The 21,427-nt window shown below is 43.1% G+C and overlaps 1 protein-coding gene across 1 annotated transcript in view; it reads left to right on the top strand.

Annotated features, from left to right (window-relative positions):
• The first annotated feature begins 1,407 nt into the window (after window positions 1-1,407).
• Window positions 1,408-21,427, top strand: part of stpg2 (sperm-tail PG-rich repeat containing 2) — a 58,274-nt gene continuing 38,254 nt past the window's right edge. The window contains exons 1-7 of the mRNA XM_056418029.1: window positions 1,408-1,513; window positions 2,567-2,667; window positions 2,839-3,006; window positions 4,891-5,058; window positions 9,578-9,693; window positions 10,447-10,558; window positions 16,076-16,183. Of these exons, the coding sequence (XP_056274004.1) occupies window positions 1,408-1,513; window positions 2,567-2,667; window positions 2,839-3,006; window positions 4,891-5,058; window positions 9,578-9,693; window positions 10,447-10,558; window positions 16,076-16,183 (879 nt within the window). The remainder of the gene's footprint in view (window positions 1,514-2,566; window positions 2,668-2,838; window positions 3,007-4,890; window positions 5,059-9,577; window positions 9,694-10,446; window positions 10,559-16,075; window positions 16,184-21,427) is intronic.

Here is a 21,427-nt window from a genome sequence, read left to right as displayed (position 1 = left end):
GCTGCACTGGCTATATACATATTCTATCAGTATACTAATTTGTAATTGAACTAGTTTACTTGCTAAATAGATATATATGTTCTCCTGTAAGCATTTAACAATGACAGTTGTTAAAAAGACTCATACACACCATTTAATACAAATATGTTTATAACATGTATTCTCCATCTGTTTGCCTTTTTGAAACACTTGTATTTTGCTGTCATACCGCTATGACTTCTAAGTTTCCGTTTTTCTTTAAAGGCATCGTTTGTCTCGATGCAAATTGGAGACGGGATAGTCTCAGCTCGCTGCTGCCCTCTAGCGGTGAAGTAGTCTCACTGGTCTCCAGGACTATTACCTCAATGTTACTGCATCTTTTAGTCTGCCTTTAGCTGTCTTCAGCTGCGCAATTAAACTACGAACCACATTTTACAAAAACATATTATATAATATAGCGTGTTGAACTATAATATAGTCAATATCTTCATCACATTTTCTGATGTACAGATGTTACTGTTAGATAGTACGCCATTGAGGAGTTACCCATGCACTACTACAGATATCTTGTCATTATTAAAACGCTGTATCTGTCTCCACCCTGTATATGATTGTTATTGCTCCAGCTAAGTATTTAGGTGCCTTGTTGTCTGACTAAATGTCCCTCTTGGGCATCAACACATCTGTTGAATGGAAAACCATTAGGCAGACACAACTTCATGCTCATGAGACATGACATGGGAGTATAAATTAAAGATGCTCCAGAGAGATACTTGTTGCTTGGATGGTTTACCCCCGAGTTCTCATGGTCCATATCTTAGCTGCATTGCGAAACAGAGTAATAGTGCAGGGAAAAGTAGGTCAACACTGCAAATAATGATAGGAGTGACAAGAGTGGCCAAATGCAGTTCCAGTTCCTTTTTACTCGAGAAAGAAGCACGCTATGTTGCTAAATGTGTTTAATACGTTTTTATAAGGGCTACTATTGCACCTTTTCAAAACTAACCATATAAATATACATGCGATTAATGTGAAATATAGGCTGAACCATTTTGCTGCTGGTGAAAATCATCTGTAGGTTTATTTCTCAAATATGGGAGCAACACCAATAATATTAATAAGGGTAGTAATTGATTCGAGTTACATACATGTTTATGTGGAACCCTATAATAGTAGATAATATGATCAACGCTCTTTCGCTTCTCTCTGCATCTGATTTCTGGTGTGTAACACTATGTGGTATCCAAGCAACGACGCACGCAAACCAGCGCACTGAAAGCCGTGAAGGATTGCTTTGACCTCAGGGCTGAACAAAGTCAATAAAGTGAGAACTACATGTCGATCCCACTGGTCGACTCCAGCAGGTGTCCGTACTTTACAAATACACGTAGCTGAGCTGCCAGCTGGTTTCGGACGGGTGGAGTTAAAATGTACGGACGAGCTCCAAGAATGACCTTGATGGCAACGAGCGGCTCTTCATCCTCCGTCGGCCCCGGCGCGTACGACGTCACCTGGTCCGACTGCAACACCTCAGGTAGAAGGAATGAGCTGAATCAACTTCAGAGAGACTGTCGGACTGCAGAGCAAAAGGCACCGTATGCAGTTAAATGAAGGATCGCTGGCTATAGCTGGATATGTTAAAACGCTCACACTGACGTCATCGGATGACTGAGCGAACATTGGTACATTACAGTGACGACACATTTGATTGATTTATTAGAAATATGACAACATTCTTACGTTATTGTGTCCGCCCACATCATGCGATATTATCCTGTAGAGTGTCTCAAATATGATTGTGTCTTTCATCTGAGGCAAACTGACTGTGTGGGTTTTCTTCATGAACTGGGCCGTGATGAAAGGGACGGCGGGGACACCGCTGCAAAGCTGAAACCTCACCGACACGGACAGGTGGACAGATTGACAAGTGACTTTTTTTTTGCTCGGTCCCGATGCGCGCGCACGGAGCTCTGTGGCGCGCGAGACGGAGATCGATAAGTGTTAACGCAACGCGAAGAGACAGAAATGACATGCTGCTGTGGAGATACGATCAACAACAGACGTTTAGTTTAATAAAAGAACAAAGACGTGCTCTAGAGAACATGTCAGGGGGCGGGCCAATCTTTTAATGTCATGCGATCTACCGACACTACGCCGCGATCGACTGGCAGGTCGCGATCGACGTGTTGAGACCCTGATCTACAGGAAGTAAAAGTCGTCACAAGGTTTCCGTAGGTGAACCTGCGGAAGGATCATTACCGATGAACAGACCGTCTGCATGAGAGCGGACAGAGTTCAGATTGAAGTGGTGTATTGGAAGCTCATTTTGCAAGTGACTTTTTTTTCGTCCCGACGACCAACAACAGACGGATTGGAAGCTCATTCTGCGTTAAAAAAAAAAAACTAGTTAAACCTGAAATTGAATTAACTGAGTTAACGCGTTATTTTTCACAGCACTACTTAAAACTAAATCACACCAATACAAAACAAATACGAACATAAAATACAACAATCACACAAATCAAAACACAGATTTGCTGTTTCCTTATTAATCCACACTTGTATTGTTCTTTTTTGATTATTCCAGATGGCTATGCTCCTTTCCTGTCCTTGACCAACAGACAGTCAGTATTCAGTCAGTCCAGTGAGATACCAGGACCTGGACAGTATGACATCTCACCTGTCAAGGTAGGTCAGACACAATCCCTTAAATACATTATAGTCCATATAGTGTACTCAGGAACAGCTCTTTAATAGCATTTTCCTATGAAGCCTATTCTACTGGATGAGATTGAACTTGTTAAGTGCAAAACAAATCTTTCTTGATTGCAATCTCATTCTCTCTGTGCGTCTCTGCAGCTAAATGTCCACGGTGGCCGCAGTCTTCAGAACCGCTCCAAGCGTTTTGAAGAAGTGGCGTCGAAGGCGCCGGGCCCCGGGGCCTACGATGTGCTGCCTGCTTCGGGAAACACACTCCAGGTCGTGACGGCTGAAGCCGTGCAGGCTAAGAATCTGAGCAGGAAAATGGTAGGTGTAAAACATGCAGGACATTATTTACTATAGATTTTTCCCTTCAGCTTATTTTGTTTTTCATCACATTATGTTGGCTGTTATGCAGCATGTCCTTTGTATGTATGAGGAAAACCGCTCTCTTACTTTGACGGTCAAGATCCACCATCCAATCATCAAACATCTGTGAAAGACAGGCATTGTGCAGACGTTTTACCTTTGTACTTTTAGTTTGCATCATACTCCAAACAGTCAAATGCATTATCCCATGCATTATACTGAACCCTCTGGTGGTGAGAGGTTACCTTTTCTCAATGCCCCCCCAGCTAACCAGGTGTCTTATGTCCTATTAGCACCACACACACACACAGTTAACACATTTTTTTATTCACACATACAGAAAATAAATATACAATAAAATGTAACACTCTCCTCAACACTGTGTGCTGTATCCGTGCCGAGCAAAAGAAACAAATAACAGTGCCTCCTCCAAACGTTGTGACTGCCAATACTTCCAGACATTAGTTTGCCAACACCTCAGCCCCTATCTTTAGAAGAACCACCATCTGCACACCATGCAACACCAATCAATGGGAACTAGATGATGCTATTTTAAAACCATTGAGGGAACCATTTGTCACTTCCATTGTTCATATAAAAAAAAAACACCACCCGGTGTGACACCTGAAAACGTTTCCCATTCAGCGAGGCATTCTTTGCACATGGGAGAAAGACAAACAGACAAACTGTGAAGACGCCAGATGTTATTATTACTATTATTATTATTACATGTCATTTAGCTGACGCTTTTATCCAAAGCGACTTACAATCCTGTTACATTCATACACCGTAGACGCAGCTACAGGGAGCAATTCAGGGTTAAGTGTCTTGCTCAAGGACACATCGACTAGGGCGGGGATTGAACCTCCAACCCCTTGATTGACAGACCCCCTGATTGAAAGACGGACCTGCTACCCACTGACCCCCAGATGTGACAGTCAGACAAAAGCCTGAAGACAACAGTGTGTCCACCTGACCTCTCTTCTTTATCAGTGTAACCGTTGGTATCCAGAGGTTCTGCCAAGCACTCCTGACATCATTGCTATTCATCAAACTCAAAAAATAGTCGCTAGCGCCTTGTAGCTTTGTCAATCCACATTTGGCACAACAAAAGCGTAAATGGTCTCAGGAGTATCAGAACAAAACACTTAAAACGTTCATTATTTAGTTCACTAAATACCTTGCATGAGATAGGCACTGTGGAGAAAATACCTTCAATTTGAGATAATGTGGCTCGGCCAGTATACCCCCCCCCGCTGCACCTGTGAAACATGCTAAGTCCACCCTTGCTGTTAACTGTGATGATATTAGTTGCTCTTTGCATTCTTACGCCATGTTTAATCTTTGCCAAACGTATGCACACAAAGGTAAGCTTTGAGTTAACACTGTTTTTATCTCATCTAGAGTCTTTCTATTCACCACCAGACCACACCAATCGGGAAAGTGTCCCAATAGACAATATGTCCACATGCTCCTACTTCTATGCTAGCTGCAACTATCTGAGCATGCACGCACACACACACTACTTCCAGCTAGTTCCTGACTTACAGATAGTTAGTTGAATAGATTTGATGCATTTCGACTGGGACGGTTTCCTCAGCAGATGTGGTTCCTACACCTCTACTTCTGTCTTTCCTTCTCTCTTACACCCTTTCCCTTTTTCTATTTATCATCTTCTGCTAGACACTTGCGCCTTCTCTTTTTACCCCTCCTTCGGAGTCACACTTTATTGGCCCGAGGCAGTGCTCAGCTACTTTGTAAGCTAGGGCATCCTTTCCATCACACACCCTGACTCCTCTCCCCACTCTCCATGTCGTTTTTCTGCTTTTTCTCTCTGCGCAGTGGCTGCAGGCTAAAAGTCTGCGGCTTGTTCGTCAGTCAGATATCCCATCCATTCCTTCCCCGGGCCAGGCCTTTGGCTACGGGAAGGACGCTGTGGGTGTGTTCCTCAAGCAGCCGGCCCCCCCCAGGGACACAACCCTGGGGCCAGCCTACTACGATCCACTTCTGGTAAGGACACACACACGCATGCACACACACAAACATCCATCAGAGAATGTGAAGTCTTTATTTGCACGCATGTGTGCTTTCATTAGTCTGTACGAGTGTGTGTGTCTGAGTGTACTTACTTTGCCCGCGAGCCAGGGTCCATTAGTGCTCGGCAGCTCTAATGCACTGCTGAACCCCCCCCCCCCCATAGCCCATTCAGTTGGCTCAAACCATTTCCATAGCTAATGAATGCTGCTCCACTTTTTTTTTTAAAGCCACGCCGCACCGACACTCATCCATTTGACATGCCAACGAAGAGAGCCATGAGTAATTATTCTTCAAGCTATATTACAATATTCACTTAAAATAATGCACACGCCTGCTGGTCTGGCTCTCAATTAAGTTATTTTTCATCTGTTAATGACCAGAGGAAGTCAACAGCGTCCTTGAGTGTTGGCCAAGCTCGTGTTAACCCAGCGGCGCAGGCACAGCGGCACACTGGGATTTAAGGCCATCAGCAGTGCATCCATCCTCAGCTCTTTTTTTCAACATCTGTAGCTCTCCCTTTGAAAATTCAACATCTATCTCTGTTGGTCCCCCCCCCCCCCCTCTGTTTCTCCATCTGACTCACTCTTTTCTCTAAACTCAAACACCTCCCCCAGAATCAAGTGGTTGTCTGAGGACGTAACTTTAAAGTATCCGTGGCAACCTTTGACTGATAATACATTGGGCAGAAATCAAAAGAGCGTCAGTTTGTTTTCTGTCTGACTGTTATTGAGAAAAACACAAACATCTTAATCCGTTTCATCCACTGACCCTAAACTTTTGGTTGACGTCTGTGTTACGGTATTGACTGACATGTACTTACTACTCAGGATTAAAGGCACACTAAAGTGCTGGAATAGGGAGTAGTTATTAGCTGCTGCATTGGTAAAGGCACATTTTGTTGCTGAAAATAACATGTGTACAATGCAGTAAAACGCTCTCAGGCTAATTTACAACCAGCTTCATCACCGGATATTTTCTTAGTTCCGGCTGTGTAGTTATATATTTGTCAGATGATCATAATGCAGCTGATCAGATGGTGTTCTGGGGCAGAGCCTGTGTTTGCAAATAGGACACAAATCAGTTTACAAAGACACATTTTGAAACACAAACATCGCAGCGCGAATCAGTCAATGGCTCCCACACCAAAGTCATTTGTAAGAGTTATGGTTTTATTGGTTGCCACCAGCTTTTTGTTGTTGTTGCCTTTATTAGAAAGACGGAACAGATAGACTGGAGAGTGGAGAAAGAAAGGGGAGCTTTATTCTCCTTTCCATTTATTTTCAAGTTTTTACCGGATGGGTGAACACAATTCTGCCAAAAATATATTTCCTCTCTGAGTATTTTTACTTCTGAAGACACTATCAAAATAATACTTTTAATGTTTGTCTGTAAACACCCTGGCCTATAAATCGAGTCTTGGTCCGTCTCCACACAGAGAAGGAGATGTGAGGTGGAGACATGGGCTCCTCTTCATACAACCGAATCACATTCAAACACATGCTGTGTTGTGCATGTTGTCGAGAGAGCACACCGACAATTCCAGCCTGAATAATAAATAGCCTGCCATTCAATTTTATTCAAGTTTAATGAATATGTTTATAACCCCTTGCTGTGTTTTTGTTTTGCTTTTAAAAGCTCTCCTTGACAGAAATAGGCAATTTGTGCCTCTGAAGTCAAGGCCGGCTGTGATACCATCCCGGTGCTTGTTTGCGAGCGATGCAGTACAGTTTGTTTTTTTCTTCTTTTTAACTTTAAGCATTTGAAAATCCTCGTGTCCTATCTCCTTTTCTCCAAACTGGATTGGAAGATCACAAGGGACGCAGCGTCAGATCTCGTCCTCCAGCTATAATCGGTTTGTGAAATTCTTATGTGCAAAACACCCGACAGCAGTAGCAGACTAAAAAAAGAATAAGAATGAGAATAAACTATACAATATCCACACAAAAAAAGAAGAAAGTATTCACAATATATATATATAAAACAATGTATATTGCTGATTATGGCTTACAGCTTAAGAAAACTCTAAAATCCTATCTCATAAAATTTTAATATTTCCTCAGACCAAGTAAAAAAAAAGATTTATAACAGCTGAGTGTTTGTCAAGGCTCAGGAAACCCTTGCAGGTGTTTCGAGTTAATTAGACAATTCAAGTGATTTGTTTAATACCCTACTAGTATACTTTTTCATGATATTCTAATATTTAGAGATAGGATATTTGAGTTTTCTTAAGCTGTAAGCCATAATCAGCAATAAATCAGAATAAAAGGCTTGCAATATTTCAGTTGATTTGTAATGAATCCAGAATGCATGACATTTTTGTTTTTTTAATTGCATTACAGAAAATAAAGAACTTCATCACAATATTCTAATTTTCTGAGACAGTCCTGTATATATATAAAACAATGTAATAAAATATACACTTTTTTGAGACAATATATATATATATATATATACAATATATATATATACAATATATATATATAAAACAATGTAATAAAATATACACCATGGCCATAGATATTCACAGAATATGTTCTGGTGTATAGTGTTAATGAGGGTCTCAGTCCTTGTTCAGCAGCCTGATGGCCTGACTGAAGAAGCTGTCCCTCAGTCTGTTTGTGCGGCACTTGATACTGCGGTATCGCCTGCCTGACGGTAGAAGGGTGAACAGTTTGTGGCCGGGGTGGTTATTGTCTTTCATCATCCGTTTGGCCCTGGCCACGCACCGCCTGGTGTATATGTCCAGGATGGAGGAAGCTCACCTCCAACGATGTACTGTGCCGACCGCACCACCCTCTGTAGTGCCCTACGCTCCAGGGCGGTGCAGTTCCCGTACCAGACGGTGATGCAACCTGTCAGAACACTCTCGATGGTACTGGTGTAGAATGTTCTGAGGATGCGGGGGTCCATGTTCAATTTCCTCAGTCGCCTAAGGAAATACAGGCGTTGTTGCAGCCTTTTCACCACGTGAGTGGTGTGCGTGGTCCATGTGAGGTCCTCGGAGATGTGCACGCCGAGGAACTTGAAGCTGCTGACCCTCTCTACTGCAACTCCGTCTATGGAGATGGGGTGTGCTCTCCTCTCCGCTTCCTGTAGTCCACGATCAGCTCCTTGGTCTTCTTGACGTTGAGGACGAGGCTGTTCTCCTGGCACCACTGTACCAGTGATCCAACCTCCTCCCTGTAGGCTGTCACGTCATCGTCGGTGATCAGCCCCAACACTGTTGTGTCGTCAGCAAACTTGATGATGACGTTGGAGCTGTGCATGGCCGTGCAGTCGTGGGTGTACAGGGAGTAGAGGAGAGGGCTCAACACGCATCCCTGAGGGGCTCCCGTGTTGAGGGTCAGCGGCTCTGAGGTGGTACTGCCCATCCTCACCACCTGGCGGCGGCCCGACAGGAAGTCCAGTATCCAGCTGCACATGGTAGAGTGCAGGCCTAGACCTCTGAGCTTGGTGTCGAGCTTGGCGGGAACAATAGTGTTGAACGCTGAGCTGTAGTCCACAACCAGCATTCGCACACAACAGTTCCTCCCCTCCAGGTGGGAAAGGGCGGTGTGAAGTGCCATGGCAGTTGCGTCGTCGGTGGATCTGTTTTGACGATATGCAAATTGCCATGGGTCCAGCGTGGCAGGCAACATGGAACAAATGAAGTCCTTGACCAACCTCTCGAAGCATTTACTGACAATCGAGGTGAGGGCTACGGGTCTCCAGTCATTCAGGCAGGTTACCTTGGGGTGTTTGGGGACAGGCACAATGGTGGACATCTTGAAGCTCTCAGGAACAACAGCCTGGGACAGGGAGAGGTTGAAGAAGTTTAGACTTCTTTCAGTGTCAGTAAGGTGAATCAAAGTAAGTTGGAGAAATAAGGATTTGGTTACCTCATAGTAAGTCTGATCTTTAACAAATCCAAACCTCCCACAGTTAAAACCACAGTGCCAGGTTTTTAATAGGCTAATTACAATTAAATTAAATACTTTTTACCTCTCCGTGATTTGTCCAACAATTTGGTTAATGACTAAATACCCAGCAAATGTGGTAGCGTGCTAGCACACTAAACTATGATGAATTGGGATTAAAGAAACAGTAATGTTATTTTGCAGCACACCTTGCAAGATATTTTTTAGAAAATCTCACATCTATAAAATGTGTTCAGCCGACTCCTTTACAGACACAGCCTCTCTTAGTCAAGCTGCCGAGTGGACTGGTCCTATCTGAAAGGCCGGCGGCAGAGGAAGCAAGGTGTACAACTATACAGAGATAAGAATGGATAGAGGGTCTCCCCTAGATCTCTGGCATTTGGCTGAACTTTACCTTCCATTCAACCCCAACTTCATGAGCTCGGGCTGGAAGAGTAACCAGATAAGTGTGAATGTGTAAATTCTGTTTTCTCCTTCTTTGTTCATCTATTTATCCTCTTGTTATCTCCCCCCCCCCCCCCCTCTCCCTCTCACACCTCATCTCTCTTGGTCTCTCTCTCTCTCTCCTTCTGTAGTCAGAGAAGAGTTCTGCACAGAAGTATAAAGGAGTCCACTTTGGCAGCATGACAGGGAAAAGAAGTGAGGCGACAGTGGAGGAGGGACCAGGCCCCGGACAATATCACCCTGAGATGTAAGTATCATCGAACAGTTTTACATTAGTGTTTAGCAATATCTTAACATTTTGAGAAATGCACTGTTTTGCCGAGGATGAGGTGAGAAGATGGTTGGCATTAAAGCATGTATGAGGGACAAAAAAGCCTTTATGAATTCACATGTTGAATCATGGAAGACGGTCATAAACCTTCTGCTCTTGAGCTCCCACAGAGAAACTGATCCACCGAAGTGAAACGTCGCTTTGGTACGACAGCCCGGACATAATGTTTGACATTTTTCACACATCATTTCTATTGATGGGCCCCTACTAGGCACTTCTGCATTCTTGGCCACACACCCAGCTCATATATGCATAAAGGAATCGACAAAGTGATAGAGGGGAAAGTTTACATGGGAGCATTCAAACTGTTTACACCTTGTAGGCCGACGTCTGTGATTATTGGAATGATTTTAAAATGCTGACAAAGCAGTTGTTTCAGCCTTTTTTTATTTTCTCACCTTCACTCCTCTTTCTCCAGTCATTCATTGCATCACCAGCTTGTCTCTGCTTAGTTTCTCTCTTGCTATTTCTTTTCCATTACACCTCCACCTTCTATTTCTCCCCGCAATTCAATATATTGCATCTCCCCATTTCTCCGACGCTATTCCTTATATATTTTGTATATTGTTCAACAACTCTCTTTCGCTCTCCCTTTATTTGTATCTCTTCTGTTTGTTTATCCGTGCCTTCTATTCTCAAAGACATTGACGTTGTCTCTGTCTGTTTCAGAAAACTGGAAATTCACAGTGAGAATGTGAACCTTCAAAAGGAGCAGAGAGGCAGAGCTGAGCTTCTCATCCCTCGCTACCACGAACTGGTTCCCAAGCAAGAAGAAAAGAAGGCGAGTGTGTGTTTGTGCTGGCGAGTGTGTGTGTCCATGTGTTGCTCTACATGCTAAGCACACATGAATAAGAAATGTAAAAGATAACAGCTTATTTGGACCGAGATCAATATCAGGTTCTGCCCCTGTGGGGGGCAGTGAGCCGATGTAACTTGCTGAACAGGGGCCACAGTGGCCACAAGTGGCAATTAAAACTGCATTATTGGATTTGTGGGCACTTGGGGGCAGAGCTATAAGCACACCATTGACTTATTAAAGCAACCTAATTATACTTTACGCAACTCAATTATATTTCAATCTGTGAGAATATGGGACTGTGCTTATACATTTTTTGAATTGAAATACGCATATTTCACCCTATTCTCTGACATCGATGAACCCAGACTTGCCGTCTATATTGACCAGGGGTGTAACAGATCACAAAACTCCATGTTCAGATCGTTTGATGGTTCTGAGTCATGAATTACATCAGTAGGAACAAATGGAGTCATATTTCTCCCTCTAATATCTATTTTATATTGTTGGGAAAACATCTGCTCGCCAAAAACACAATTTTACTTCAAAGACATCATGACAGCGTTATCATTTATCTTTGTCAAATGCAAATCTTTACTGAACAGAGCCCAAGAGCAGAAGAGGCATCTGAGAGCAGATGTTTCAACAAGCACACAGACCCAGTTTGAGAAAAAAGAGCTGATGCTGGAACTCACGAAATCTGTGCAAGCAAGAACATGTCTGAGTTCACGCGTACAGTTTTAGCAGAAATCCAGGCGCAAGCAGGGGCTACTTGAGTGTAAGGACATGGTTTTGAAGAAGAGCATTACCAAATCGGAAGCGAAATCGATAAATCATGTTCTCAAATTGAAAGAGCACGCTCTTGAATAAAGATGAGGAAGAAGCTTCATTCAGCTGCCACTACCGAGGGGTTGTATACAGTGAATTATTGGGGTTTAGGGTTTAGGGTCCAGAGAGTATTCCCTACCATGTGTTTCTTTTGATCCACGGTTTGCAAACTTATTAATACTCATTTACTAATGTTTTTTTTAAGCATCTATAGCTTGAGCCCATTAATTGTTTTGTTTGTCCTGTTTGTCGAGCCATGTCTTTTCAAGGGTATCCAACATACTTAATATGTCTGGGAGTCTGGCTGAGGGTGTGCTCCTCTCACTGGCTCAGCGCCACGTCTGTTGGAGAAACAACTTAATGGTGGTGTTTCTTGCACTGTTAAAAAATATATAAATTATTATAAGTTGATATGGTAAATTTGGCCACCTGATCAGCATTATAGCTCTGTGTGTCAAAGGACCGCTGTAGCTCGTGTGTTCTAACCCAACGATATTTACAAACTGTCCATTTATTTTAGTATATTGGAATCAAACTGAAACACTTTTTCTTCAATTGTGATGCTTTGGCATGTTTCAGGAGTATTTCAATGCGGAAGAAGACATCCTTTTTATTTGGCAGCTAAACAGCTTGTCCTCTCTCTTCCCTGCACTTTGATTCAGATAAATTCTTAACACAATAAGGTTTTACAACGACAGATTGAGAATGAATGGAGATAGAGAGTGATTTACACTGAGCACTGATCAAGGTAAGTACTTTGGATTCAGTCTTGAAGTACAGTTGATTAAGGAGGACAGCGATTCAACCCCTCCTCCCCGTCTTAGGAGAATCCATCACCTGTCCACCCATAGAGGGCAGTAGAACATAAGACGTAGTCACAGACTAGCCACCACACACATACAAATGCAGAATGGTACTTTGGAGCTGGTTGAGCAGAGGCGAGTTACTCACCTGCATATGAACTTGAGTGTACAGGCAGAGTGATGCTTTGTGATGCTTTATTACTCCGGTCGGCGGGTCGGAGAGAGTGAGACAGAGTCTAAAAAATATGAGACTGGATTTGCGGAGAGAGAGAGTGGTGAACGTGTCCCTTCTGTCAAGGACTGGCATCGTCGCCTCTATTCTCGTCCTCGCTTTCCTTGAACCGTTGGCTCCGCCGCCTCTCCTCTCTTTTAGTTTAGCTTCAATTCAAATTATCATGCACAGTTCATTGTACATGGTATTTTATAGCAATCCTGCCTCTATTTCAATAATGTATGGCTTTTAAAATTGCTAAGAAATCTTATCCGACATACTATAAATGATCCTGTGCTTTTGAATTAGCAACTTGGCCTTGTGTGTCTGCCTGTATGTGTGCAACATGCTGTATTTGGACCCCCTACCGTGATGGCTGGACCTCCATACGTCATCATTAGTACCTGGCACCTCAACTCGCATGTACTCCCACACACACATACACTGACCAGATGGGTCATTAACCACAGTGGGGAGACTTAGGACAAACACCTTTACTTCCTAGAGATCAGCAGACAGGCTGCCTCTAATGGCCCGCGGCTGCTGGTGTCCCATAGAGTTTAAGTGCCTGTGTGTAGGTTTCCCCATTAAACAGGCCTTCTGACATGGCGAGGGCAACGACGAGCAAACCACTTTAACAAACCATTATCGAGTGCACCTCTACAATCAAAAGCAACCCAGGTGTAGCTGTGCCACTGCAAACCTGGTATTACAGTGTCAATATGAAATTCACTGTCAGCTAGTCTTAAAAATGTAGTAAACTCCATGTTAACATTATCATGGATGATGCAATGTTTGCTATTTTTAGAAAAAGAAAAGAAAAAAGAGAGAAGCAAGAAGACAACTGGATCTGCTAATATCGACCTTAAAACTTAGCCGAGACGGACTCCATACTGACTCTACATATCTAGTTATAATACACAAGTTATAATAATAATACCGTTTTTTGTAAATACTATGTTTTCATAACTTTTTAAAATGAGTTAAAAAAAAAAGAGAGAACGTTTCTTTTTCTAGTTTAAGGCTCCAGGGTGAAACTGGAACACACTATTTTTAAATGGCAGAGGCAAGATGTGCAGGTTCAAGTAAAAAACAACTTAAATATCTTTGACACCGGGAAGTCCGACACACAGCTGGAAGAAAGTAGTTTATTCCAGAAACTATACTTTTCATCATGAAGACCTTCCCAGTCAGGAGACGCACCCAAAAAACAAAACAAAAGTATGGGAACATTTATTTCCCACCAGTCCAACATGAATATTTGCATTCTGCGCATGCCGAGGAAAATCAAAGGTCCGCACCACCACACAATCATGGTTGTCAACAATATTGTTTTATATAGAAAATAATATTCCAACACAGTAAATATACGGGCCCGTTATTCCGGGTATAAAATATTGTGTAGAAAAGTTCAAATGCGTGTCCAAATCCTTTAGGTGGGGCCAATAAAGCATGTTATTACATATTTGTCTCCTGTGTATGTGTACAGATTGTGAAGCCCTCTGAGGAAAATTTGTAATTTGTGATATTGGGCTACATAAAATAAACTGAAATGAAATTGTGTTGACTGTAAATGCTGAGCTTCATTGCATTGGTTTCCACCAAAAATGACTGGACTGATGTGTGTATTATGTATGTTTGTTTACATGTATGATACATGGCATACATAATAATGATTGAAGTGCGCCATAACTTATCCTATATGGCCAGGCTGTAAAGTATACCATTCACAACAACTACATATCATTTCTGACACCCACACACCCACACATGTGTTGCTAGCAAAACACAAACTATAATGCACTAGGAAATGAATCGATCTGTCTGTATACGTTACCTTGAGAGCAACGTATGTTCCCTCTCTTTTGTAGGCTACTCACCATCACAAACAAGTCCCTGTCTTTATAACTTTTCCTCAGGTTGTCTGAGACAACACGATTTAGCGTGACCAAGTGGATCAATCGATGAAAATGTCTCTTGTTGTGTGGTGTTATAAACAGAATTATAACATTAGGGTCCTTGAAAATCTATAGATTTATTGCGTGAGCAAAAGTAATGATTGTATTGGTTGGTTCGCTTGTTTCTTATAAAAAAATGTACCGGGCAAACAAAACAGCTGCAAAAAAACAAGAACAACAACCCTGCGTTGGAGAATACGAACAAAATAGGACTAAAAAAAATTCTCCATCAGCGTACCGTAGGTCTGTATGTGCCTTTTCAGATTCTGAGGACAAGACACTTGTTTCTGCCAGAAGCCTTAGGAGTCAATGTACATGAGTAAAAATGTAGCTGTCATTTCCTGTCATGAGAGTGATATTTCCATCAGCACCCCCCCCCCCCCCCCAGAACGACATTTCGGATATCAGTCAGTCGCGCGCAATTCCAGGATGCTTTATTTTCATTGGTTGCTGGATTAAATCTCACCCAGATACAACAGATACGGGTTTTTTTTCTGATTGGCTATTGTGTAGCCCATTTCTTTTTTTGGATTGGCTGATAAGTGGCTCCTCACAGCAGAACTCCAGGGGAGCGCTTGATTCCTCCACGGTGAGGGCAGCGCGGCCAGCTCATGTTTGCGCGCTGCGGCACATTAAAACATTAATTAGCCGAGAGTTTTTTTCAGCGTGAGAAATACGATGTGTGGCGGGAGTGCGTGACTTAAGACCGAAATGCGTGACACTTGAGAGCCCTGCCTTTCACTGTCAGCATCACTGTGTGTGAGTGTGGTGTTGTTGCCGGTGTGCTACGCTAATTACTGCACTGAAATGGCGCAGTAGTCTTGGGCTGCCACATGACATGTTGTTTCCCACGACTTTGAAAGGAGCAGACATGCACACACGTGTTTAGTTTCTCTTCCAGTCTCTAAATGACTTAATTACAGAGCAGAGAGAGAACAAACGAGTTTTTTCCCCTCTGCTCTTTGTCTGTGTGTTGACAAGTGGCTCACTCATCTGCCATTGCTTAATTTTTTTTATCTGCTGTGTCTTTCATTTACTTAATTAATCTTCATCATAGTATTTACTCCCTCTGTTTGCAGAAAAAAAAATCTAAGCACCTCTCTGTCCTTTTCCCTTCTCAGTGTTTATTTTACTTCCTCGTGCTCTCCTTGTCTTCTTAATTAAGACATGAAAAGTGCTATTATCGAAGCATTTGATTACAAATATGATCTTGTGGTCAACGAACACAGACACTCTAAAGAGAAAAGGCAAGGGCGCACCTCTAGGCCTCAGGCAGCAGAGGAAAGAAAAAGTTTTTTTCCCAGAGATCTGGTCTTTCCTCTCTCTTCTACTCTGGAGGCCATCCTGACAGGTTTGGCAGCATCACTGGCTGCACTGGCAACTGGGAAGCAGGGAAGGCTCTGCAGAGAAGAAGGCTACTGCTGTTGGCACTACACTCCTACCCCACCCCCACCTGTACAGGGAGGCAGCCAGAACCACAGCAGGCAGGGGGATCATGAAGGATCTCCACCACCCAACAACTGTTGTTTCAGCTGCTGCGGTCAGGCAGGCGCCTCCGTAGTCACGCTGCAAGAACGGACTGTGAACTTGACCTCACCCCACCCCCACCCCCCCACCACACCCTCTCCTTACACACACACACACACACACACACACTAATCTTGTACTAGCTGAACAGTTCTTGATTTCTGCTTCCCATCAGGGAGTTCCTGGCCCGGGGCAGTACTACATCAGAAGTCAGTTTGAGAAGCCTGTCCAGTCCAGTGGTAACCTGCCAAAGTTCACATGCCCCTTCCTCTCTCAGACTGAGGTACAATGCAACAGAACTGGACAGAGTTCACTGTGAAGCCATTTCGTGATTTGTGTGTGAGCCTGTGTATACGTTTCCAGGTGAATCGTGCTGTACCTTATATAGTAGGTTCTTTCCCAAGCAACTCTAGCATTGCTTTTATTCACCAGGGTCTATTTTTGTTGGGCTGTTTTTGCTTTCACCTTCCTATTGTTTTGATTTAAGGCCTGCAGCAAGTTGGTAGTTTGAGACCAAAGCATTTGGTGTTTTCACACAAACCAGACTCAACTTGCAGCGTGTCCTCAGAGCTCACCACCAGCAACAGCGATGCCCCACATACTAATGCCATCAGCAGCCAGGTCCTCTGTCACAAACTTAGAGGCTTCCTTCACATGTATTATTTTAAACCAAATTCTGAGTCCACAAATTATTTGTTTTGAACGGCTGCATTTTGGCTGATGTCTCAGCGCATTATGCAGCGCCTCAGCGGGAGAGCCCGACTGCAAGCCTTTTTGTAATGCAGTCTTCACTCTCCAGAAGACGTACTTACCATATATTTCTTTTTTTTGGGTATAATACGCTTTTGTGGGGACACAAGCGTATTTGCCTCCAAACACCCCCCCCATGGCGCCAACAGGGGTCAAATGGAGTTGTTGATGTAACAGAGGATTGGAAGACTGCAGATAACTCCAGAGTGTTGTTAAATCCAAAAATATTTAAACAAAATGTATGCATAATTTTCGAAATTCACAACATGTTTTAATCTGACAAACAATCTTACTCCAAAGTTTTTTCAAAAACATAATTTCGCTGCAGAAAACCCCTGTCTATAAAGAGAATGGGAGATGACACTCGGGTTAACACTTCACAGGTGTGTCTTTGGGCAAGACAATTAACCACAATTGTGTATGAATGGTTAGCCCCGTTAACCCAGTGTGAACAGGTGAGCGACATGTAGTGTTTAAGCGCTTTGAGCGGTTGGAAGACAAGAAAAGCGCGATCCAAGTTTATTCATCATTTACTGATTTATGTTGTGCCGGAAAAAACCAAGAGAGACTAAATAGAAAAACCTTCCACCTTGCACGTTACTTTGTGCTCAGGCGATATTAAACTGGGAACCTACATTTTGACACGCCATACATCCACTTGAGCCTTGCACTTTAGATCATGCACTATAGATTGTTTGTAGGGCCCTCAATGTCTGCATGAAATAAGCAGTAAATTACTCAAGACAACAGTGATCTCTTTCCAGGTAGTATTAGAACTGTTACTTTAAGTAAGTAGGCCTACAACTGTAAATTGTAATCAAATAAAGATCAACTATAAAGAAAAATAACTTTAAATATTAGCATTTATTTGTATTCAGCTGTGAGGTCACATGCTCTCAGCACGGACTAGTCATTGAACTGAAAAGTGAACCTCTTACTGGGCTTAGATGTCATTTTTACATGCAATCATTAATGTTTTGGCTACTTGCTGGGAGTGCAACAAGCTGTAAACACAACATTGACGTACGTCCTTATGAAGTTCATCTAGAAAACTTGTTAGCAAAGTGTTGTCCATTTACAAAAGATCCAGATTCATTTGACAACGTGTTTCTGGTTAACTGATTAATGAAGATCCAATATTCCAAACAACTTGCTGCTGTGGTTTAAAATGAAGTTGATGAGACCGCTGACTGAACCAAACAGTGAGGTTGTGAGCCATAAAACTAAAGCAAGGAGGAAAGCGCTGTCGTCAGGTCATAATTCTCTGGGACACCTGTCACATAGTCATGTGATTCATTGTTGATAAGAATGTTGATAAGTGCAGCTTTAAGAGAGCGCAGTAACTCGTATTGTCTGTAACGAGTAGCTTTGTAGCCTCGTGAAGTTATGGATAGCTTCGAATGAAAGTAATTCATCTTTATCTTCCACATGTGCTGCGATAATACCAATCAGGCTTGAGTTCGAAGAAAAGATAAATAAAAATGGGATCCATAGATTTTGTGGTGTTACTCTACATCATGCACTGTGCACAGAGAAAACAATCACATCATATTGAAAATACTTCTCAGACGTAATATATGGGAGGCAAATATATTCAATTTACAATTTCCCAAAGGAGACATAATTTTATTCTGGAATATTTAGGATTAAGTTACAGATCCAAGACACTGAGAAGGGCTTTGCTTGTTTAATTGATGTGCTGGGAGTGGAGGGTTTCTTCAGATGAGGGTGAAGATGAGTTTATTGAGAGGCTCAGAGGAGAAGAGATGAAGGATCTGAAAATGTGTAGTTTTATGTCTCAGGAATAGCTGAACTCCTCTGTGACACTGCTCCATAACTTCACTCCTGTGAATCTCTCTGACTGATGTTTTAATTATCACACTGACACAATGTGACAGTATACGCTAACACATACTCAAACACACACACACATAAACAATTCAGACAGATGCGTGTATATACACACACACACACACACACTGGAATTACGCCAATGATGTTTGAAACATAAAACATCTCGGTAGTTTCCTGGTGTAAACAACTGATGCACGATTCTTGGGTTCATTTGATCTGTGTATTTGTGTGTGTGTGTGTGTGTGTGTGTGTGTCAGTTTGCTCTGACCTAATTTCCCCGGCCACATGCTGTGTTCGTGCGTCGACGCTGCGATGTCGTCATTGACACCCGCCGAGGAACTCTACGAGCGTGCGTGAGTGTGTGTGTGCATGTTTACAAGTCATTTTTCATGAAGAACTGAGACCGACAGTTTTCTTAGATCTTCGTCTCCCGGTGAGTCCGGCTCCATCTGACACTGTTACCCTGCAGACGGATGGAGAGGAAACGAGGGAGTAAAGGATGGAGGGAGGGGAAGAAAACAGGAACAGCTGGATAGCCCCACTCTCCTCCTGCTCTTCTCCTTTGACTACCCAATTTCCTAATCCTAATGCAGTGGCTGTTAAGAACATGGCTGCTCGGACTGGGCCAATTGCTTGGCCTCTATTTTTCTTGAAAACCGCTCATCCAAACAGCTCCACATTCAACACTGCATTTCTTTGAGTCTTGAACAATACACCGAGCAGGAAATAGTTGCCGTTGGTTGCGTGTGCTCACACAGACATTGACAAAAAGCTAGCTGTACCCAGCATGCCGTGCAGCGGCGCAACAGTTAACAGGGTTCCTCTCTCAATACACTGCACAGTGCATAACGCACCGCTAATAGTTGTGTCCCGTAAATCTCAAGAGCTTGCACTCAACGCTGCACTTTCTTGGTCCTCAGCGATGCACCCTCAAAGTGTGAGGTTGGTTGGATGAATAGCTGTCGAGAAAATTGAAGGCAAGACGTACAGAAAGAGACTCTCTCCATTTGAGTTGGATCAAAGCATCAACGGTAAATGGACCTGTACTTGTAAAGCGCTTTTCTAGTCCACTCTAGACCACTCACACCGCTTTAACACCACGTGACGTCATCCACCCATTCATACACTGATGACGGTGGCTACGGTGCTACCTGCCCATCGGGAGTATCTAACATTCATACACATATTCATAGACTGCAGGCAGAGCTACAGGAACAATTTGCCCAAGGACACATCGACATGGGCTGGCGGAGCCGGGGATCAAACCGAGCCTGCTCACCACCGAGCCACAGTTGCCCCTCAATCTGACACTTAGTGAAAACATCCCTGTAAAAGCTTTCTCTGTTGTCCCGTGAGTATCGGACTGAATATGGAGTCAGCAACACGGATTGTTATGTTTTTACAAAAACTTTTATTGTACATATAACACTGACGATCGGATGAGACCTCTCGCCTAGGCTCCTTCTCCCGCGTCTCGGTTCCTACTGCTCTTTATAGGGAAGAGGTACGCACGTACGCACGCACACACACGCACACACACACACACACATTAATTACAGCTGGGGCTGATTGATCATCATCACCAGCTGATGCCGATTGGACCTGTCTCCTCCCTCTGCATCCACTCTGCAGCTGCACTTAACCACACCCAACTGCCACAATCCCTTTTCCTTTATTTATCCCCCTCCCTTTATTTCCCTTTCCTTTCCATTTCTCCACTTGCTCTCTCTCTATTGCTCGTTTCATTCTTGATATTTTTAAGGTTACAAGACTTCCATTTACACCCCTCTACTCCTGTTTCCTTTCTCTCCTCTGTTGTTTCCTCCTTGAGTCCCTTGTGTCCCTGCCAGACCGTCTTCTCTCTCGGTGATTCACAACTTTTTATATAAAATCACACAAAACAACTCCAAGGAACAACAAATAATAAAGATATAAGAATAAAAATAGCTCAATAGATCAAATATATTAGGCGAGGATTAAATAACAGTAAAAGAGAAATTAAAGCAAATAAACAATAATACATTATAAAGTAACCAACAATCTAAGTTAAAGACTTTTTTCGAATTCACCTAATAACCAGAACAATGTGGACAAGGTTGTGTTAGATTTGAGCAAAGCAGGTCTGGATTCACCTGAGTCTGTAACAATAAGCTAAATATCTTCAGCGTGAGTTGTAAGTTTGTGTGTCACGCCCCAGGCTTGACCCCAAGAATATTGGGTTCCTTAAAATTGGCTTCAACAACAGAATCTATTGAGAAACAAAAAAGTAAAGGAGAGAGCGGCACGCCTTGCTGGGTCCCATGACCAACATTAAAAGACGAGGACATTATTTTATATGTCTCTGCCCAACACCAAACATCTGTACCAACGGAAAAATATGACGCCATTTCACAGAATCACATGCTGTACACTACATGTCAACATGCCGCCATTCGTCCATACATTCATACACTGAGGACAGCGGCTGCCATACAAGGTGCCACCTGCACTTCAGAAACATTCTAACACCAATAGCAAAGCCTTCGGGAGCAATTGGGATTTAGTGTCTTGCCCAAAGACTCTTCAACATGCAGATCAGGAGAGTCGAGCCCCCGGCCTCAGCTGAGCAGAGAGCGACTGTGGCTCATTGGAGCAGGGTCGTCCTTCAATCAGGGGATCTGCGGTTTTATCCCCGGCTCCGCTACATGTCGATATACCAGCGGTGTGTGAATGAGTGTGAATAGTTAGTTAGAGACCTGGTGGGCAGGTGGGAACTTGCGTGGTCGTCAGTGAATGAATGTGTATGACTGGGTGAAGGATGACAAGTAGTGTGATGTAGTGTCTCTTCCTTCTGTACACATGACATCTATTGCTTCTGTCCATCCTGGAGAGGGATCCTCCTCTGTTGCTCTCCTGAAGGTTTCTTCCCTTTTTTTTCTTTTTA

The sequence above is a fragment of the Pseudoliparis swirei genome, chromosome 7 (assembly GCF_029220125.1).
Source record: "Pseudoliparis swirei isolate HS2019 ecotype Mariana Trench chromosome 7, NWPU_hadal_v1, whole genome shotgun sequence".
NCBI classification, from domain to species: Eukaryota; Metazoa; Chordata; class Actinopteri; order Perciformes; family Liparidae; genus Pseudoliparis; species Pseudoliparis swirei.
Note: the sequence above shows the minus strand (reverse complement) of the source record. Positions and strands in the feature narration are given on the sequence as shown.